Source organism: Eucalyptus grandis, chromosome 1 (genome assembly GCF_016545825.1).
Source record: "Eucalyptus grandis isolate ANBG69807.140 chromosome 1, ASM1654582v1, whole genome shotgun sequence".
Classification (NCBI taxonomy): Eukaryota; Viridiplantae; Streptophyta; class Magnoliopsida; order Myrtales; family Myrtaceae; genus Eucalyptus; species Eucalyptus grandis.
In genome coordinates, this window is record NC_052612.1 from 7,920,236 (window position 1) to 7,939,285 (window position 19,050).

The 19,050-nt window shown below is 37.7% G+C and overlaps 1 protein-coding gene and 1 pseudogene across 1 annotated transcript; one reads left to right on the top strand and one right to left on the bottom strand.

Annotated features, from left to right (window-relative positions):
- The first annotated feature begins 1,971 nt into the window (after nucleotides 1-1,971).
- Nucleotides 1,972-3,336, top strand: LOC120290627 (annotated as a pseudogene).
- Nucleotides 3,337-7,722: 4,386 nt separating this feature from the next.
- On the bottom strand, nucleotides 7,723-15,081 carry LOC104451168 (protein ACCELERATED CELL DEATH 6). Its single transcript, XM_039316241.1, has 4 exons — nucleotides 14,358-15,081; nucleotides 9,161-9,684; nucleotides 8,387-8,523; nucleotides 7,723-8,284 (listed from the first exon to the last, which is right to left on the bottom strand). Exons 1-4 carry the CDS (start codon nucleotides 15,079-15,081, stop codon nucleotides 7,723-7,725), a joined length of 1,947 nt encoding a protein of 648 aa, XP_039172175.1.
- Between the last annotated feature and the right edge of the window lie 3,969 nt (nucleotides 15,082-19,050).

Here is a 19,050-nt window from a genome sequence, read left to right on the forward strand (position 1 = left end):
CGCCATGGACCGGGTCGAGAACAAGGCCAGCAAAGAGAAGGCCATGGGAATGTTGAAAGCCATAGAAGCCCATCTCTTGCAAAAACGCTGATGCTTACGATTGAGTTGTTGTTACATGTTGGCTGGATCTTTCCATCTCCCACCATAATTTATGTCTTCATTCGTGTCTCTTTCAAGAAAAATAACAATCGAGACTGAACCGTAACTACGTTTTGAAGCGGTAGATATGCTGCATGCTGTCATCAAAGACGCTTGTCAAACATCTTGTAAAGATCTCGGCATTCTTTTAACAGAGTTGAAACTGCCGCGAGATTATAGATATGAATGCGCCGCTTTGCCCATCTGTCTGTGAGGCCAGATCAGAAAAGCATATCGAGGAAGAGAACAGTTGAATCAAGAAGGGACGGTCAACTTTTTCACATATGAATTTTCTGCATTTGACACGCAATTGTTACTTCACATTCGTATTTTTTAAGTCTTGAGATTTAACAAAGACTCTGGCGTGGAAAATCATTCGCGATTCACATGTGACGGAATGGCACGCGATTGGAAGCTTCAAAGAGATGAGAAAAGGCGCTTGATGGAGACTTAGAAATGAGTTAAAAGTAGTATATATATTTAATCAATTTTGGACGTTTTATTTTAGTGAGGTTCATTTGGGTTCCACATGAACCTATCAAATATAGCGATTTAGATTAACTTAGTACATATAGCAAAATTTTGATGAAGAAACAGAAATGAGCTAGCGTCATATTTATATTAAGTGGAATTTGGACTTTTATAGTGAATTCAATATGGATCCTATGTGAACTCATCAGATTTGGCAATTTAGATCAATTTAGGACATACAACACACTTTTGACAAAGACTCGGAAATGAGTTAGGGCCTCATTTTTATTTAGTAGAATCTAGACTTTTAATTCCAGCGAGTTTTATATAGGTCCCACATGAACCCATCAGATTTAGCGATTTGGGTTAATTTAGTACATGAACCCATCAGATTAAGCAATTTAAATCAATTTAGTACATACAATGCAATTTCAATGAGAGAGCATCATATATATATTAATGGAATCTGAATTTTTAATTTCAGTGAGTTTCGTATGGATCCCATGTGAACCCATCAAATTTAGCGATTCAGAATAACTTAGTACATATAGCAGAATTTTGACGAAGACTCGGAGATGAGGTAGTGTCATATTTATATCAAAGGGAATTTGGAGTTTTAATTCTAGTAAGTTCTATATGGATCCCATGCAAACCCATCAGATTTGGTGATTTATATCAATGTAGGACATCAAACACACTTTTGATGAAGATTCGGAAATGAGCTATGGTCATATTTATATTAAGCTGAATTTGGATTTTTAATTCCAATAAGTTCCATATGGGTCTCACATGAACCCATCGGATTTAGTGATGTAAATCAATTTAGAACACAATTTTGACGAAAGAGCACCGTATTTATATTAAGCAGAATTTGAACTATTAATTCTAGTGAGTTTCGTATGGATCCTATGTGAATCCATCAAATTTAGCGATTTAGATTAACATTGTACATACATAACAATTTTGACAAAAACTCGGAAATGAGGTAGCATTTTTTCATCGTATTTATATTAAGAAGAATCTAGACTTTAATTCTAGTGAGTTCTATATGGATTTAGATCAATTTAGAACATGCAGCATACTCACCAATTAACTTTTGCTTGGAAACACTATCTAAATTTAGCGATTATTTTTAAGAAAATATTTTTCAAATTATTTATTTTCTACGAAACCCTCCTAAGTAAGAAAGAAAATATTCAGTAATCATAACCCTTCACACTCAGTCTCTCTCTATATATGTCATCTTCTGTTTAGCCTCCTTTCTTCACTCCCAAGTCCTAGAGACCAACTTCATCACGACTACTCAGTCTTTCCTGATCATCAGCCTCTTCTCAGTTTCAGCAACTCTGTTCGGATCCAGTCATGGGTGTCATCACTAACGACTTCGAGACCACGTCCCCAATCCCTCCGGCCGAGATGTTTGAGGCCACTCTCCTTGACGCCGATAACCTCATCAACAAGGTCCTCCCATAAGACGTCGAGAGCATTGAAGTCCTCGAGGGCGATGGAGGTATGACTTTCTGCGAAAGTTAGTCCTTCCGTATTAGGAACTTAGGATCGCTCCAAATCAAGGCGGGTTCAACCTTGTGGAACACTATAATGAACATTGAAAAGGATAGATATATGACTTGATTAATTAAGACGTTTCTAACTATTTAAATTTACACAAGTGATCATGTGACTTGATTTCGATCAGGCAAAATCAGGCCATGTCTAAGTCAATAGTATTGGATTGGGGTTGGGGGTTGATTCCGAAATGGCCGGATCTACACCATCAAGATCGGTGCTCACAATGTTGAAACTGGCAAGTTCTAAATGTGAATGTTACTTTTTGTTACTTTGATAGGCAGTCAGTACAAGACGGCAAAGCACAAGGTCTAGGCCTTGGACAAGGAGAACTTCACCTACTGCTACTCAATCATCGAGGATGACGCGTTGGGCACCGCCTTTGAGAAGATCAGCTATGAGGTGAAGATCGCCGCGTTGCCCAAGGGAGGCTCGGTGTTGAAGAGCATGAGCAATTACTTCACCATTGGCGAGGTGAATATCACTGAGGAGGAGATCAAGGCCGGGAAAGAGAAGGCAACGGAGGTCCCAGGACCATCAAGTTGATCACTTTCGACGAAGGTTAGTCCGTCCGTGTTAGGATCGCTTTGGATCAAGGTTGTTTCAACCTTATGGAACATCATAATGAATATTAGAAAAGATAGATATGTAACTTGGTTAATTAAAGATGTTTCTAACCATTGATTTACACAAGTGATCAGGTGACTCGATTCCAATCAAGCGAAATTAGGCCATGTCTAAGTCAATCGTATCAGATTGCAGTTGGAACAACTTAAATGGCCCAATCGACACCATCAAGATCGTTGCTCGTGATGTTAAAACCAGGGAGTTCTAAACGTGAATATTACTTTTTGTTACCTTGATAGGCAATCAGTATAAGACAGTGAAGCACAAGGTCGAGGCCCTGGACAAGGAGAACTTCACCTACACCTACTCGACCATTGAGGGGGATGTGCTGGGCACCACCCTTGAGAAGATCAGCTACGAGATGAAGATCACCGCATCACCCGAGGGAGGCTCGGTGTGCAAGAGCACGAGCAAGTACTTCACCATTGGCGAGGCGGACATAATTGAGGAGAAGATCAAGGCTGGGAAAGAGATGCGTCCGCGATGTTCAAGGCCATCGAGGCTTATCTCTTGGCAAACCCTGATGCCTATTGAGCCGATCTCATCACTATCTTGTATTGTTCATGGTACTGTATTAAATATGTCTGGTTGTGGTAAACTGAAAAGGAGACGAGAAGAGTTCGAGTCACTCTATGCTTGGAGTTGAGCATGTTGGGCTGATGAGTGCTGTTGTTCGTCTTTGCTGAGAATAAGAGACTGAAAGGTGTGGCAGGAATCTGGTGTAGTGGTTTTTGTGGAATTTTTGTAAATTGGGCTACATGTGGAGTGCATCAAGGGTAAAAAAGTTGAAAAAACTTGATATTTTGTTGGTATCGTGAGATTCTCTAATTTTCAGTAAATTTCATACAATGATAGACTTCATGAGTAATAAATGAAATGGCGAATGGCCAATAAAATCTCAAACATTGGCCTGGTATTTCAAATTTGGACAAACATCTAAAACTATTGATGTTGCACAGTCTTTCATAAACCGCAATATATATGATCATTAATCAAAAAATTCATTCTTATGATATGTGAATAAAGTTATAAGAAAAGAAAACCATAGTTGAATGTGTTTGGGGTTTGGACTTATCTAATTGTGACACTTGGGCTATTTGGAATTCTATTTAAGCTGATCTTATCTCTTGATGCTCAAAAATCAAAGTTTGCTCTTATGCTCATATATAATGGGAATGTCGATAATATGACGACTTGTTCATGAAAATCAATCACTATCGATTTGTCAACAGTAGTAGCATATTCTTGTGAACTAGGACGCTGTATAAATCCTTAATTTATTAAAATGTTTAGATTTTAGTAGGGCTAGCAAAATGGGTCCCAACCTATTTTGTGAATTAGATTTAATGAGCATCGAGAAGTCAATAGATAATTGATTTCGTATTTCTTGTACTTGTTTTGCAAGTTTTCATACTCGTAACCTGTAATTGGATTTGGAACATCTGCCGAAAAATAGAAAAAAGGAGGCTCTACATTTCAGTAGCATAATTTTCATGCTACTTGAGAAGAGAAGAGAACCATTTGCAACATCAATCTATCAGTCTAGCAAGACTTCTTGAATGTCCGTTCTTTATGAAAAATACTTCTCATCCTACCTTAATTAATTGAAACATTTAATTCCCCAAGATGTTTTTTTTTTTTTAATCAGTTATACTCTACTCCTACTCTAACTTTCATTCTCAGACTTTTATCATATCTTCTTACAGGGCATGGGAATCGAAACTTACACTTGAAACTAAAGTGTCTCCACCCCCAACCCCCTGAGAAGGTGGGGATTTGAACCCCCCACCTCCCCAAGATGTTGAAAGTGACAAATAGATGATTATGTGGAATCGACTTGATGGATGATGATATGATGATGGTGAGCACACTTTACCATCTCAAGGTAATTTTTATATATAAATATTTGCATAGATCTCCAAGTACCATCTTTGCTGCTAAGGTTTGATGGTATTTAGATGGTGCAGTGAGGACTAAAATTGGATGGACACATGTCGCAATCTAAAAATGGAGATAACAGATAGATCGAGAGAATTACCAAAAAAATCATAAATCCATTACAATTGTACCAATTTAGTTCTAAATTTTTCGTAATCGTGTCAATTCAATCTATTCTGCCAATTTTGGACGCCGGTCATTCGACCAACACGATGTGGCAATTTTTAATAATTTTTTAATAACTTTTTTTCCTTTTATTTTTTCTCTTCTCGATTCTTTTGCTTCTTTGATGAGTCTCGTCGGCCACGAGCGAGGCCTCGGGGCTGCGCACGAGGTGGCTTCACCTAGATCTAGGCCAGGCCATGACGAGATTGGCCTCACCTAGGTGCGGGTTCCAATGCTAATGTGAATAATTTTTACAATTCTTTCAAAACATTTTTTTTTCCCTCTTTTTAGTTTCTTTTCTTTCCTTCTTATTTTTTTCTTCCTTTGTCCCCCTTTAGTATGTGGCCCGCGCAAATCCATCAGCCCTTGCTAGCCGGCGAGGGCATCGGGCCCTTGCTATCAATCACCGAAGCCATGGACCGGCTAATGGCTGGCGAAGGGGAATAAGAAAAAGAAAAAAGGAAAATATAAAAAAAGAAAATGAAGAAAATGAAAACATGAAAAAATGAAAAAAAATTGAGAATTTTTTTTTAAATTACAAAAATTGTCCACCTCAATACCAATCATGTGCCATAGGATGGCTAGCGTCTACGTTAATGATTTTCGGTCAAAATTAGTCGAAATGACTATATTAGCAAATCGTCAAGATGTTTAAAATTAAATCAACTAATTTAAAAATTTTATAACTCAATAGATATTCGTACAATGGGATCCTTCTTATTTTTTGTAATTATCTACGTTCACTGTCGAATAAATAGGTCCAGAATCACTTTAGAGTTATATTCTACTTGTCAATACCAACCAGCTTTGAAATAAAAATCAGAGATCGGAGGAGGAAAATCACATATCCAGACTTTTCCACAATTCTCCTTGAGTTGCGTATTGCAATTCCTTTTTATCTCGTCCCTTGACTAGACTTCTATGCCCGCTGCTCACTAGATTATACCCCGCCACGAATCAAACACCAAAACTCATTTGCATGCACAGAAATTGGGCGCCGAGGAGGGAGAAGTGGGGAAATGAAAGGGGTGTAAATGGAAATGAGTTCGGCGTTTGATTCTATTTTTTTGTGAGTAGTGAAGAGAATTATTTTGTTCCGGTTTTCTTCACCCAACTCTCGACTCAGAGAGTAAGCGATGAGAATTTGAGAATTATTTTCTTCGCACACCAAACAGGTAAGTGAGTGCTTAGGATTTCGTGACTCGAGAGTGCCGCAAATTGGACTGGTTCAAAGTGAATCGGACATGGCCACTCCAGACGAGTGATTTCATAAACCCACGAGCTTCCACATGTTCAATGTTAACAATTTGATTCCAGGGCAATGAAACGGATGAAATGAGCTATTCATCCATTTAATTTACATGAAGTGTGTATCACTTTGAAATTTCGGGGAACTACAATCAATCGTTCTAAAAATTTAAATTATTAGACAGATGCGATGTTTAATTCAAATACTTTAATACAAATACTTTGGGAGAATTACCAAAAAGTCCTAAACCTATTGTAATTGTGCCAATTCAGTCTAAATTTTTTTAGCCAATTCAGTCCTAAACCTTTTACTTTTGTTCAGTTCAGTCCTTCCGGCCAAATTAGCCGGCCGGCCGAGCGTGGCAGCCGGCCGGTGCCGGCAAGCTTTTTAATAATATTTGATTTTTAAAATTTTTTTATTAATTTTTTTTTTTCCTTTTTTTTTCCTCCTCCCTCCTCCTTCCTTGGGCTCCGACCTGGCCCGCCTGGCGGTCGCCGGACCGAGGCGATCCGGCGGGGATCCGGCGAGGAGGCTTCGCCACGCGACGGCGAGCCCCCTCGCCGTCGGGCGCTAGCTCGCCTCGCAGTCGCAGGGCGAGGCGAGCCTCGCCGGACGCGACGGCAAGCCCCCTCGCCGGATCCGGCGGGCTCGCCCGCCCAACGACCGCGAGTCGAGCCCTCGCGGATCGGCGAGGGGGCCTCGCCGTCGCCAGGCGCAAGCTCGCTCGCGGTCGCCGGGCGAGGCGAGCCCTCGCCGGATGGCGAGGGCTCGCCCGCCCCGACCGCGAGTCGAGCCCTCATCGATCCGGCGAGGGGGCCTCACCGTCGCGGGCGCGAGCTCGCCTCGCGGTCGCCGGGCGAGGCGAGCCCTCGCGAGATCTGGCGAGGAGGCCTCGCCGTCGCGTCTGGCGAGGCCTCCTCCCACCGGATCGCCTCAGTCCGGCGACCGGCCAGGCTGGCCGGTCGCCGGAGCCCAAGGAAGGAGGAGGGAGGAGAAAAAAAAAAGGAAAAAGAAAAATTCATAAAAAATTAATAAAAATTAATAAAAAATTTTAAAAATCAAATATTATTAAAAAGCTCGCCGGCACGGCCGGCTGCCACGCGCCAGCCGGCTAATTTTTGGCCGGAAGGACTGAACTAGAACAAAAGTAAAAGGTTTAGGACTGAATTGGCCAAAAAAAAAAAAGTTTAGGACTGAATTGGCACAATTGTAATAGGTTTAGGACTTTTTTGGTAATTCTCCCCAATATACTTTTATACTCATCTTCACTCGTAAACTTGAATTGATCTAAGATTGGAACACGAGAACATATAATAGATGAAGCAAATAGGACCTGAAAATGTTTGAACTTAGAACATCTGCCTTAATAACATATGACATTTGATGGAATTATATTTAACAATTCTAATAAGTTAAGTTATTAGAGAAACACATGGTTTAGCTTACATACATCAACAATCACCTTTGATCTGACATAAAGGAAAGCAACCGTAGAGTGAGTCACACTCACCAAGGAAAACATATATTATTACTACATATTACAGATAATATGGAATGATCAATTCAAATCAGTGACTTGGAGGATGTAACGCATCCTCACATTTTGCTTTAGCCGAGTCATCGGTCCTCGATTCACCGGCATCATCCACAGGCGGACTAGCGAAGGTCTTCTTCTCCCTTCTGTTATCTTCCGCGTCATTGTCATCATAAATGTACGTCTCAACTCTCCACACATAAACGTAAGCGAGAATAAGCCAGAATGTTAGTCGACGGAGAGGATGACCGAAGATGGGAGGGTCCCCTAACAATTTAGCAAATGAGATAATGAGGAGGAAAACGAGTCCCAAATAAAATATGGTGTTAGCAAGCCACGGGAGTTTGCCAATGGTCAAGGTGACACCAGTTAAGAAAGCGGTGGACATCGCTGGGAGTGCAATTTGTAGTGGTAGCGTTGTGCGCTCGAATGCAGCGACTGCAACGTCGACATCAACTATCTGGGCCCAGATGAGGTTGACGACCGCAGTCATTGAGCAGAACATCGCGATGGTGTTGCAAATCACGAAAGCCTGGAACATTCGATTGTCCAGCATCGTAGCCATGCCCCGGTCATCTTTGGAGGCTGTGTCCGAGCTGTTAAATCCTCCAGGGACTGCAAAACCAGCTGTGAAAGTCACTGTGGTCACAAGCGTTGCCACCACCATACGGGAATTGATGTAATCCTTGACGATTTACCTGCTCGGCATGCTTTTGCGCGAGCGGACTACTGATAACTCTTCATCTCGAGCTTCCGCTCTAAGTAGGATTAACTCTTGGTTTCCAAGTAAACCTTTTCCCGCGAGCGAGCAAAGCAACGCCAGGCATGCCAATACCTGAGATCGGAAGCATGTAAAAAGGAAAATAAGAACAAACTTATACCATATTGATAACGGGAATGAACTCTGGAAACGTTGGCTTCTAAAGATGCAGTTTCTGCTCTTTTTGAAGAATTAGCACAAAACTACCAAGTTCATTTTAGACAAAAAAAAGAGGCATGAATGGAATCTATGCGGGCAATCATTTCATAGGTCAACAAAATGATAATGTTATGAGATTGTGCTACATTTGGAGCGTTCAAATTTGCCACATTGACCCCTGGCTTTTTATGAAAAACAGAATGCAACCTTGACAAACCCTGCCTTTTTATTCATGACCGTATTCAGAGGCTCAATTAAACGAAATGTATAAATTGTTATCTCCGTGTTATGAAAGACACGTTACTTGTTTCTAACTGCAGAGAAATCCATGATCACAAATTTTAATTACCTCCTATCAAGACTAAATTAGGGACTTGCAGAACATTTATCCGAGAGGAGCCTGGGCTATTCTAGAAATTTGATCAATACTTCTACTGTCTAGTTGGCTGGGAGACATAATGATTTGAATACAAGATCTGCCTTAACTAATGCATTAGTCTACGAAATCTCCAGTAAGTTAATAAATAAAATAGTGACTGTTCATGTTACCTACATGCCGAATCTTATACCCCTCTGCCTTGCGTCGTCGTAGAGCAACGTCAAAAGCGAGCAAGCATTGGTTGTTGCGAACGTCGAGTCGAATTCCGTCAGTCCGCACAAGATGAATCAAAGCAGCGGGCTGTGAATGCATCGCAGCCAAGTGCAAAGCTGTATTTCCATCATGATCTGCTAAATTTAACAAGTGCACTAGTTTTGGATTGCTGAGTATATATCTCACTACGGAGGCTCTCCCATATTTTGCGGCGACATGAAGAACAGTTTGCCCTTGCCCATTTAGACAATGTGATACTTTCTCTAGCCTCTCGATATGTTCAACATAACCCATCTTGCTCGCAATATGAACGGGGAGATCTCCATTTGTGTCCTGTTCTAGGGTCAAATATTCAGTTTCTGGTTGTAAAAATTGGAATGCCCGGGGCCGATTCAGGTGAGCTTCTAAATGGAATACATTGCCCCCGGTGGAGTCAGTCATTGTGAATAGCTTCATGTGTTTCTTGGGTATCAGGTCGAGTAAATCTGTGATTAGGAGCTCCAAATTAGGATGGTTGGAGTTTGGTTGGTCTCAATGTATATAAACCCATTTTGGAATAAGGACATCTTCGACGTACCTTAATCACTACTAGTATTGATAGTTGACAATAACAGATTAGATTGCAATACCAAAGCTAGTTAATGACATCGACATGTACTTAAGATTTTACTATAAAAATCTTACTAAATGACATAGCAATTTATATGGCATTTCCACGCCATGAAGTATCTAATAGAATCGGCAGACGTAATGCAAGCTAAGGCAAGATCAAGGAAAGGAAAATGATGTTCGTCGAATTCTAGCAAGTATCAAGCAGACTTATTTAATTGTCAAGAATATTGCAACACCCTCCACAGCACCGTACCAAAATCCCCTTAAAATTGTTCCATCCTCTTTGGATTGAATGTCATCTTCTTCGTAAAGGTATACGGCACTTATTCAGCTCAATTAAGAAATTATGTATTGAGCAAAACTTTTGAGTAAAATCTAAGTAAAATTTGTGACCAGAATCTATTTCTAAAATAGTAGAGCTTATAAATAATAAATTACAGACAGGAAAAGGCTCCACCAAAATAAAAACTTTTTGGCCCCAACTATGAAAATTTAGAGGTGCTAGTAAAGAGGTTCAATAATGTTAGAGAGGTGTTTCAATTGTTTGAGAATATTCCGACGGTGTTCGAGGATTGAGGGTGGCCATTGGACTTCAGGTGAGAGTGCTAGAGATAACCTCATCCTTGGGGATTGTGCTACTCAATCCCATTATATCTTTTGAATGGACCAAATATATTTTGTGAAATTTCAGTGATTCTAGGAAAGATATTTTTACTCAATAAATCACAATATATGTTCTACCTTGTATGTGCATTGCATGGAGTCATATATATCCTAGTTATAACGACCACATATTTAAGCTGTGATGACACAACACAAAACAAAATGAGTCTCATTTCACTGCCATAAAAATTACATCCATAATACTAAAAGTTCAGTGAAATTTGCAAATTAATCTAGACCGTTGTAACATCTACATAAATAAATAATGATTTTTTTCTTTAAGAATTGTCTCTAAAAGTGATTTATAGGGCTCTAATTTGTAAGGGATTGATTATTTTCCTCACAAAGAGTGTTTTTCTTCCACTTTCAATTTATTTTGCTTCAAATTAGGATTTATGTTTGCGTCGTATACCATGACTTTTGTTCAACAAAAGAGACATTAGTTTTATTGAAATTAGTTCTAATGAGTTTCAAATACCGCAAATGAGCAATTATTGAAAATTCTAACATTTCTATAATACTTCCTATAAAATATACTCTAATAATATCGTTAAGTACATATACAAATTTCATGAGTCATATAACAACGATAATTAGGAATTTTCTAACTGTTGTCGAGTCCTCTATATTTTACATTAATATATAACTTGAATTAAGAATTTCACATTTATTCTATTCAAAAGAGGAAATTTTATATGAAATAGAATACTATTTTACCAATTATTTATAATAAAAACATATTTCAATTTTACACAAATTAAAAAAAAAAATGTGCTCACATGACGGATGCTGTCATTCTTGAAATTGATGGAGCAATTAGGCCACAAATTTCAATTAAGCAATATGGGCAATCGGTTACATTCCAGGTACATTAGTGAAAGAGTGAAAATTGTCTAAAAATTCTAAATCTGTTGCACTTATGCCAATTTAGTCATAAACCTTTTGATTTTATCAATCACTCCTAAACATTTTTACTTGTTACTAATTAAGTCCATCTAGCAAATTTTGATGGGAATACGCCGACGTGGATATCAGCGGTGTCACGTAGGACGGCTGACACTAATGTAAACAATTTTTAAAAATATTTTTTATTTTTTATGATTTTTATGATTTTCTTTGCTTTCTTCTTTTGCGCTAGCCACTAACTATGGCCGAGCCAGCTAGCCTCGCATGCCTCTAGTAAGACGTGGCCGAGCAAGGGGGCTCACCCTTGCCTAGTTTGGGCAAGGGTTGGTCTCACCTAACTTAGGGGAGGCTAACCCTCGTTGAGGCTTGGCCTCACCCGGCTAGGCATCACTTGCGGCAGGCAAGGTCAGCTCACCCAGCCATGGCCGATAGCCGGCCATTGCCTGTGATTGGTGGCCGGCCATTGATAAAAGGAAGAAGAAAGAAAAAAATGAAAAATGTATAAAAAATTTCAAAAAGTACTAAAATATTTTTAAAAATTAATCAACGTCAACGAATTTGGTCAAAATTAGCCAGATGGACTCAATTAGTAAAAATTAAAAAGGTTTAGGATTGAATTGACAAAATTGAATGGTTTATGACTGAATTGGCAAGAGTGTAATAGGTTTAGGATTTTTTGGATAATTTTCCTAAGTGAAAGAATATTACTAGATTTAAAGAAATAACCTTACCTCATTTAATTGATATGAACCTTAAAAAAAAGTGCCTACCATGATAACCTAGTAAAGTGCCTATCTACAAAAGTCCATGGTACGCTCGATTCATTCCAGTGTCATCTACTTTTACATTCAATGAAGAATAAACACTGAACTATTATCAGATTTCAATCAGTAGTACTTCATAAAAGGATTTTTATATATTGGACAGTAAGAATAAGAAATATATAGTAAATCCAATTTCAATGGTATCTTTCGTATAGTTTCTAAAGTGCTTATTAGAATTATGAGCTCACAAACTATGAAACAACCCTTTTACATACATGTTCACTACGTGGTTAAATATGGTAGAATTAGGTTTAATTGTATCATCACAAATAAGTTAAGCCATTTATAAATGGATTATGAATGTTGTGTGTGCGGGTCGACTTCTACAATCTATTCAACGATTGCATCGTAAGTTTAGACACATACACTTATTGGGTATGCTAATTTATTATTTGCATCACATAATACATTGTTACGTTATGTCTATTTGAAATTGTTTTTGCATGTTCAGTTCAAATAGAGAGCCTCAAACATGTTATGTCGTGCAATGTAAATAATAACATGTGCTCGGATTAATAAATTGAGACAGGATAAAAATAAAGTCACTGCATCTAGGGTTGGAATTATACTTAATAGGGAAAATTGTCCAAAAAGTCTTAAATCTATTATATGATGATTAATTCAATCTTAAATCTTTCAATTGGGCCAACTTAGTTATTAAAATTTTAATAACTTGCCAATTTAGTCATAAATCTTTTAATTGTACAAATTTAATCATAAACCTTTAACAATTTGTCATTTAGTCATTCTAGCCAATTTTTGTTGGAAATCATTAACGTGGCAGTCTAGTAGCACTAGTTGTCCTACATGACACGACCAATGTTAACATGGATAATTTTTGCAATTTTATTTTTATTTTTCTAATTTTTTTCCTTTTTTCTTTCCTTTTTTTTTCTTTTCTTTTTCTAATTTCTTTTTTCCCTTTGCCAACCATCAACGGTTGATGCCTGGAGGAGGTTGAGCAAGGGCAAGGGTTGCCCTATGCAAGGGTAAGAGGGTGGCCGTGGTAGAGCGAAAAAAGGGATAAAAAAAAGAAAAGGAAAAATGCAAAAAATTAAAAAATATTGTTAAAAAGCCACATAAACGATCAACATCATGTAGGACGGCTAGCTTTGACTAAACTGCCATGTCAGTGATTTCCAGCAAAAATTGATTGGAATGACTAAATTGACAAATCTTTAAAAGATTTACGACTAAAATGGATATTAAATTGGTACAATTAAAAGATTTATGATTAAATTGATAGCCGCACAATAAGTTTATAAGTTTTTGGACAATTCTCCCTATTTAATATGAATGTAACACCTGAATGCAATCCACCAATCTGATGATCAATGAAAGCCAGCTGTGCTTTTCAAGTAGTAAACTCGAGATCCATGGTGTTAGCTGCCAAAAAATTCCACATAATTGATTATCGTGTGTCTGATGAATTTTATCTCAATATTGTTAATGGTCAAGGTAATTTAGGCTAGATTACGGTATTGGCTTTTTCTACAATGATTATGATAACTGTATTCATTTTTAGAAAAAAAATCAAAACTTTCTTTCTTTATTTAAATCCACTTTTCTTAATTTCTTCAAAACCTATTGACTATTTGTCACAAACAAATTAACGGTTTACGATGTTCCGTTAATTTGCTGAGAGTGACGGAACCTTTTTTTTTTTTTTTGGTCAAAGAGTGACGGAACCTTCACCTCCTCTTTTTCCAATGAAAAAAGCACGCCTGTGCAGCCTACAGGTTTGCTACTAGTTCATAATTCATGCCCTTAACTTTCATTTGTTCATTTTGGTTCATGGCTGTCATTCGCTTCAAACATGGTGTCATTGTTAGATTCCAGATTTTCATGGTCATCAATATTAAATATTTGCACTTTATAGCTTTTCTAATCAAAGATCGACAACACATGAGTTTCTAGTGAAATGGTTGTATTTGTAATATTTAAGCCAATCTATTATGCCCTAATGTGAATAATTTGTTTATTATGCGGCTAAACCGATGGGTATCCAACTACTTTAACAAGCAGGGTAGGGAATTTTAAGTAAAAACCGGTAAGGGGTTCTGGTAAGAGCAAAAAGTTATTGTACAGATTTGGAATGAGTCAGTCTAGAAATAGATAAATATATTTCCACATAAGCAGATTTAGGTACGTACCCCATTTTCCACGTACAATGGCACCATGAATGGGCGGCAAGCCTTCTATCCTCGATGGTTCCAACGAGTGTGAAAATAAAGCCTCAAGTATGCTGCGGTCGTCAACCTGGAGGGCTAGGTACAGGGGAGATTTCTCACTCGCGTTCTTCCAGTACACGGGCTCCAAATCTTCGCTCAACAAATAGCCCACCATGTCGGCATGTCCATTGCACACGGCCTCGTGCAAAGCGGTGTCTCCACGTTTGTTCTTCATCCTCAAGAGGTTCTTGTCCTCGACGTTGGGGAGGTCTCTTGCCCGGCCAATCAACATCTGTGCCGCTTCAGTAGATCCCCCCAACCAAGCGACCAAGTGGAGTGGGGTATTTCCACGATTATCTTGGGCGGTTATGAGGTGTTCACCAACATAATCAACCAGACAGCTTAGGATTTCGATGTTCCCGGTTGCCGCTGCGATTTGGAGCACTGATCCGTTAATTGCAAATGGGAAATTTAAAACGGCAGACCAATCGATGTCCCGCAACAATGGATCATTTAAACGATCGATCACGGAACGGAAACTGTCAAAATTGCCGCCTGTGAGGAGATCCCCCAGTTCTCGAGCATATTCGTAAGCTTTTGCTAGCCGTCCACCTCTCCAGATTTCTTCTTCAGAATCCATTTCATCCTCTGCGATCGAGTTGTTCATTCCACCATCCTCCACTTCTATATTCAGCTCTTCGGCCATTGAGCCCAAGCTATGCAAGTAATCTAGTTGTTGAAAAGGAACATGGGTCGTGAAAGAGACGCTATATCAATTAAGTATTGAATAATGCATCCATCTAATTATCTAAACTTCTATAATAGCTAATAGTGCTCCTTCATAATTTCATATGGCATCAAAACTAGAAAATTTTGAGTTTTTGTAAAAGACAAATACATGCTACATCTTGATGGGATAATTTAAAGCTGAAACACTCACTAACACAACACAAAAAAGAGGAGACAGATATCCTTTTTGTTTATTTCACCTTTCTTTCACCTTATCGAAAACAATTACAGGACTCGACTTTTATACGCTTCACACATAACTCCTAAACTAAATGACTCATAAATATAACTAATGTTCTGAGGTGATAAAATCCTAAGAACTTACAAAACATTGATTACACTTAGAAACATGAACACTCATGAAATAAAAATACGAATAGACTTCTCAAAAACAACGCTACAATAAAGAATCTAATTAACTCGAGCATCGGACAGTCATCCGTATCAATTCACCAAACAAAATCATCAGTATCAAATTCTGGAATATCAGCATTGACAACCATTAATATCAGTAACTTCTCCATTGACATCAGCAACTCGTAGTCGATTGAGGACATTTATTAATTTGGTTTAATTTCTAACACATCTCATATGCAAGTCCCGGCCTCCTAACACCCACTTTTATCTCCTAAAAAGTACAAATTGGAGCCCCGAGATAAACTTAAGTGAATAACTAAATCTGGTCTCTAAAAGAACGCTGCATTGGCTTATCAATCGTCGCACGTTTTGCCTTCACGGGCTGTGTTGGTTTTCACCACCCAATCTGGCCTCAACGACTCTGTAATCTTGCCAACTAGTAGATCAACTGCTGTCCTTGAATCGGTCTCTAGGATGATTCTTCAGATTTTGATAACTCGCCAATCAAATTTGTGATGGAAGAAAACCACGATCCTTTTTTGCAGTGGCGGTGCTAAAAGATTTTCTCCGTGGCCACGACAAGAGAAGGAAAATTATTTTTTAACACCGAGAAATTTCATTCACGGTCCTAAAGTTTGATATTTACTGCAGTTATGCTATTGATCTCTTGAAATTAGATTTTGCACTGCCAATCTAATGTTATGTGGTCGGTCCACTACTACTATTTGTGTCAATTATTGACTGAAACTTTTTACGTGTAATCGATTTAATTTACAACATCGTTAAAGTCACATGATTGGCAAGCAAAAAATGTCATGTAAGAATATTGTTGGAGCTTAGATCATGTGCAATAATAGTAACTTAGATTCAAATAAATGTAAGAAAACTAAATCTGAACATGATAAAACTGAATCACGACCTAATTATGTAATCAACATCGATAATCCAAAAGCCATCAAAAAATGTTGTCAAATTTTGCAATGAAAATGCTTGTTAGCAACCGTAGTCAATGATGTAAAAGTTCACGGATAGAATTCTAAATTTATTTTATCTCTATTTGTACGTAATGCTCTAGCTGGATGAACTCTTTTTAGCCATAACTTCCATTGATGGATCACACAAATATTAACATCACTTGTATTTGATTTTGATTAAATTTGCATATTGATAATGTCCATAATCTTTGACCTGTTAATTGAAAGTATGATTGAAGGAAAATATTACCAGTAGACAAAACTGACCCATTGAAACTTAAAATATAAAACAAGTGCACCATGTAGTGGCCCACAAAATGCGCCTAATACGTATACATATTTCCAATAGCATACAGGGCTTTGACAAGGAGGTCTATATGTCAAACCCATGGTATTTCGATATATAATCAGGCATCAACCCTAAGTCTCTTTTACATTTCTACTCAGTTGTTGTTGTTGCAGTTTCAGTAATTCAAACTTCAATTAGTCAGATTACTGTGTTTCGAGTATTCAACGGAATCAAATTCTTCAGAATAATATAGTCAGTTGTGTACTAAATCTCATGACATATTGGTCAGCAAAAAGGGAAATGATAAAATTTCTTAGTTAAGTCAATGGCCCTTATTGAGATATAAGGACGTGTCATCCTTAATGTAAGGATTTGAAAATAAGTGTAATTGCAACATTGTTAAACAATCGGTAAGTCTTTCTTCACTAATTGTGTTTCAGTTGAATACGAGCTCAATTTTTAGAGTCACATTGTCTTAAAAATTGGCCAAGTATTCAACTGCCTAAATTTTGGATTTCTAATAAAAGATTTAACCCTAAACAATGAGTTGTGCTAATTAACGGGGGTGGCTTCCATTTCGAGGAGCTCGAACTAGGTCAAACTTCAAGAAGAGAGACTCTTTCATATGATTCTTTTATTTATTTATTTAATTATGGCAGCCACATCACAACATGAATCAATGAAAAGGATTTGTTAGCATCGATTTGCAATTCGCTCATATTCTGAATAAACCTCTTGATAACAATACGTTTCTAGCTTGATGGATGAAATTAGTGTTTGTGATCCTTTTGGTTAATGTTCACTTTCCTTTATATTAATTTTTCCGGAATATGCTTTGTAGAACAATTATGTATATAAATAAATGAATGCTTTTGCTGATATGGTTTTCATCCCTGGGCATCTGATGTTAATGCTTTTTTAAGAAACAAGAAGGGGGAGAAGCACATACTTAGGGGGAGTATCACACTATGTGTACATATTAAGGGGAGTTTATTATGTTTTGCAGACATATTTGTACGGTCTATTAAAATGTCGCATGTAGAAGCATGCATGAATCATCTCTGGTTTTACAGTCAAATAGTTCTGCAGAATATGCATGCTTATGTGCATAACTCACTCTTATTGAAGGAATGGTATAGGTTTGTCATTGTCGAAAATAGAGAAACTGCTAGGAAAAAATACTAAAAGGATTATGATAATATCAAAATTTAACCCAAGGATTTAAAGAATTCATTTAAGTGTGCAAATGTTCATGTTTAAACCATACAGAAGCTTGGTTCGGATTTTACAAGTACATAAGTAAGATTTTACTATGTCAGGAAAGCTGCTGGAGGAAAGGTGTAGAACCAAACTAGGTTATGCAAAGCAGTCAGATTTTTTTAGCAGGCACTCTCCATGGATAGAGTTAATGACTATTGGAGTTCCTAAATCAAAGCAATAAAATGTGACATCCCAAGATTAGTTATGCAAAAAAAAGGGACTAATTCGATCAGAAGGTTGGTGAAACAATATAATTAAAACCTGCATTAATAGAAGATCAGATTGATGGCCTAGATTGTAACAAGGTTTTATACATTTGTTTTTAAGGAATTTTGCTGAGATTTTTCTTTTTTTAATTGAAGATTAGATAGATATAACTACTACAAGAGAATTTAAGTATTATTGGGAGACTTTTAAGTTCGTGTCTTTCGTAAACTTGTAATACCCATTTTAGTGTTGTTTCTAATTATTAGCAAGAGGGACAAACCCATTCGTAAACATATGAAGAGGGTGGTTTTACATACTTAGAGTGAACACTATTTGTCTAGGCAAGAGATAAAATGTATAATAGACTCTTTGTAAACAGTCGGAGGTGTGGTTTATAATTTAGAAACGGACCTTTGTATCGTGTGAACAAGGAGTGAGAATGGCTATTGGAGGGTCCAAAAGTTACTCAGTGTACAGCGGGATTGCTATAGAAGGAAGTCAAGTTCTCTGTGGCAGCAAGTTCTACACTTGTAACAACTAATTGTCTAATCAATCCTAGACTTATTGCATGGATACTAATTCGGTCATCAACTAGACTTTCGTGTGAAATTTCAATCTAGTCCTTTTGCCAATTTTAGCTGAAAATCGTGGGCATAGTGATATGCTACATAGGACGGCTCACGATGATGTCACGTCAGAAATTTCTGGAAAAAATGACTGAAAGGAATCTATTGGAATTTTATACAAATATTTAATATTAAATTGGCAAAATTGAAAAGTTTACGACTGATTGAGTAAT

Coding starts and splice junctions, on each gene's coding strand:
- LOC104451168 (XM_039316241.1), bottom strand. CDS start 15,081: ATGGCCGAAGAGCTGAATATAGAAGTGGAGGATGGTGGAATGAACAAC. Junction 9,685..14,357: donor CATTGTACGTGGAAAATGGG/GTACGTACCTAA, acceptor TCCTAATCACAG/ATTTACTCGACCTGATACCC. Junction 8,285..8,386: donor CGCAAAAGCATGCCGAGCAG/GTAAATCGTCAA, acceptor AGGATTTAACAG/CTCGGACACAGCCTCCAAAG.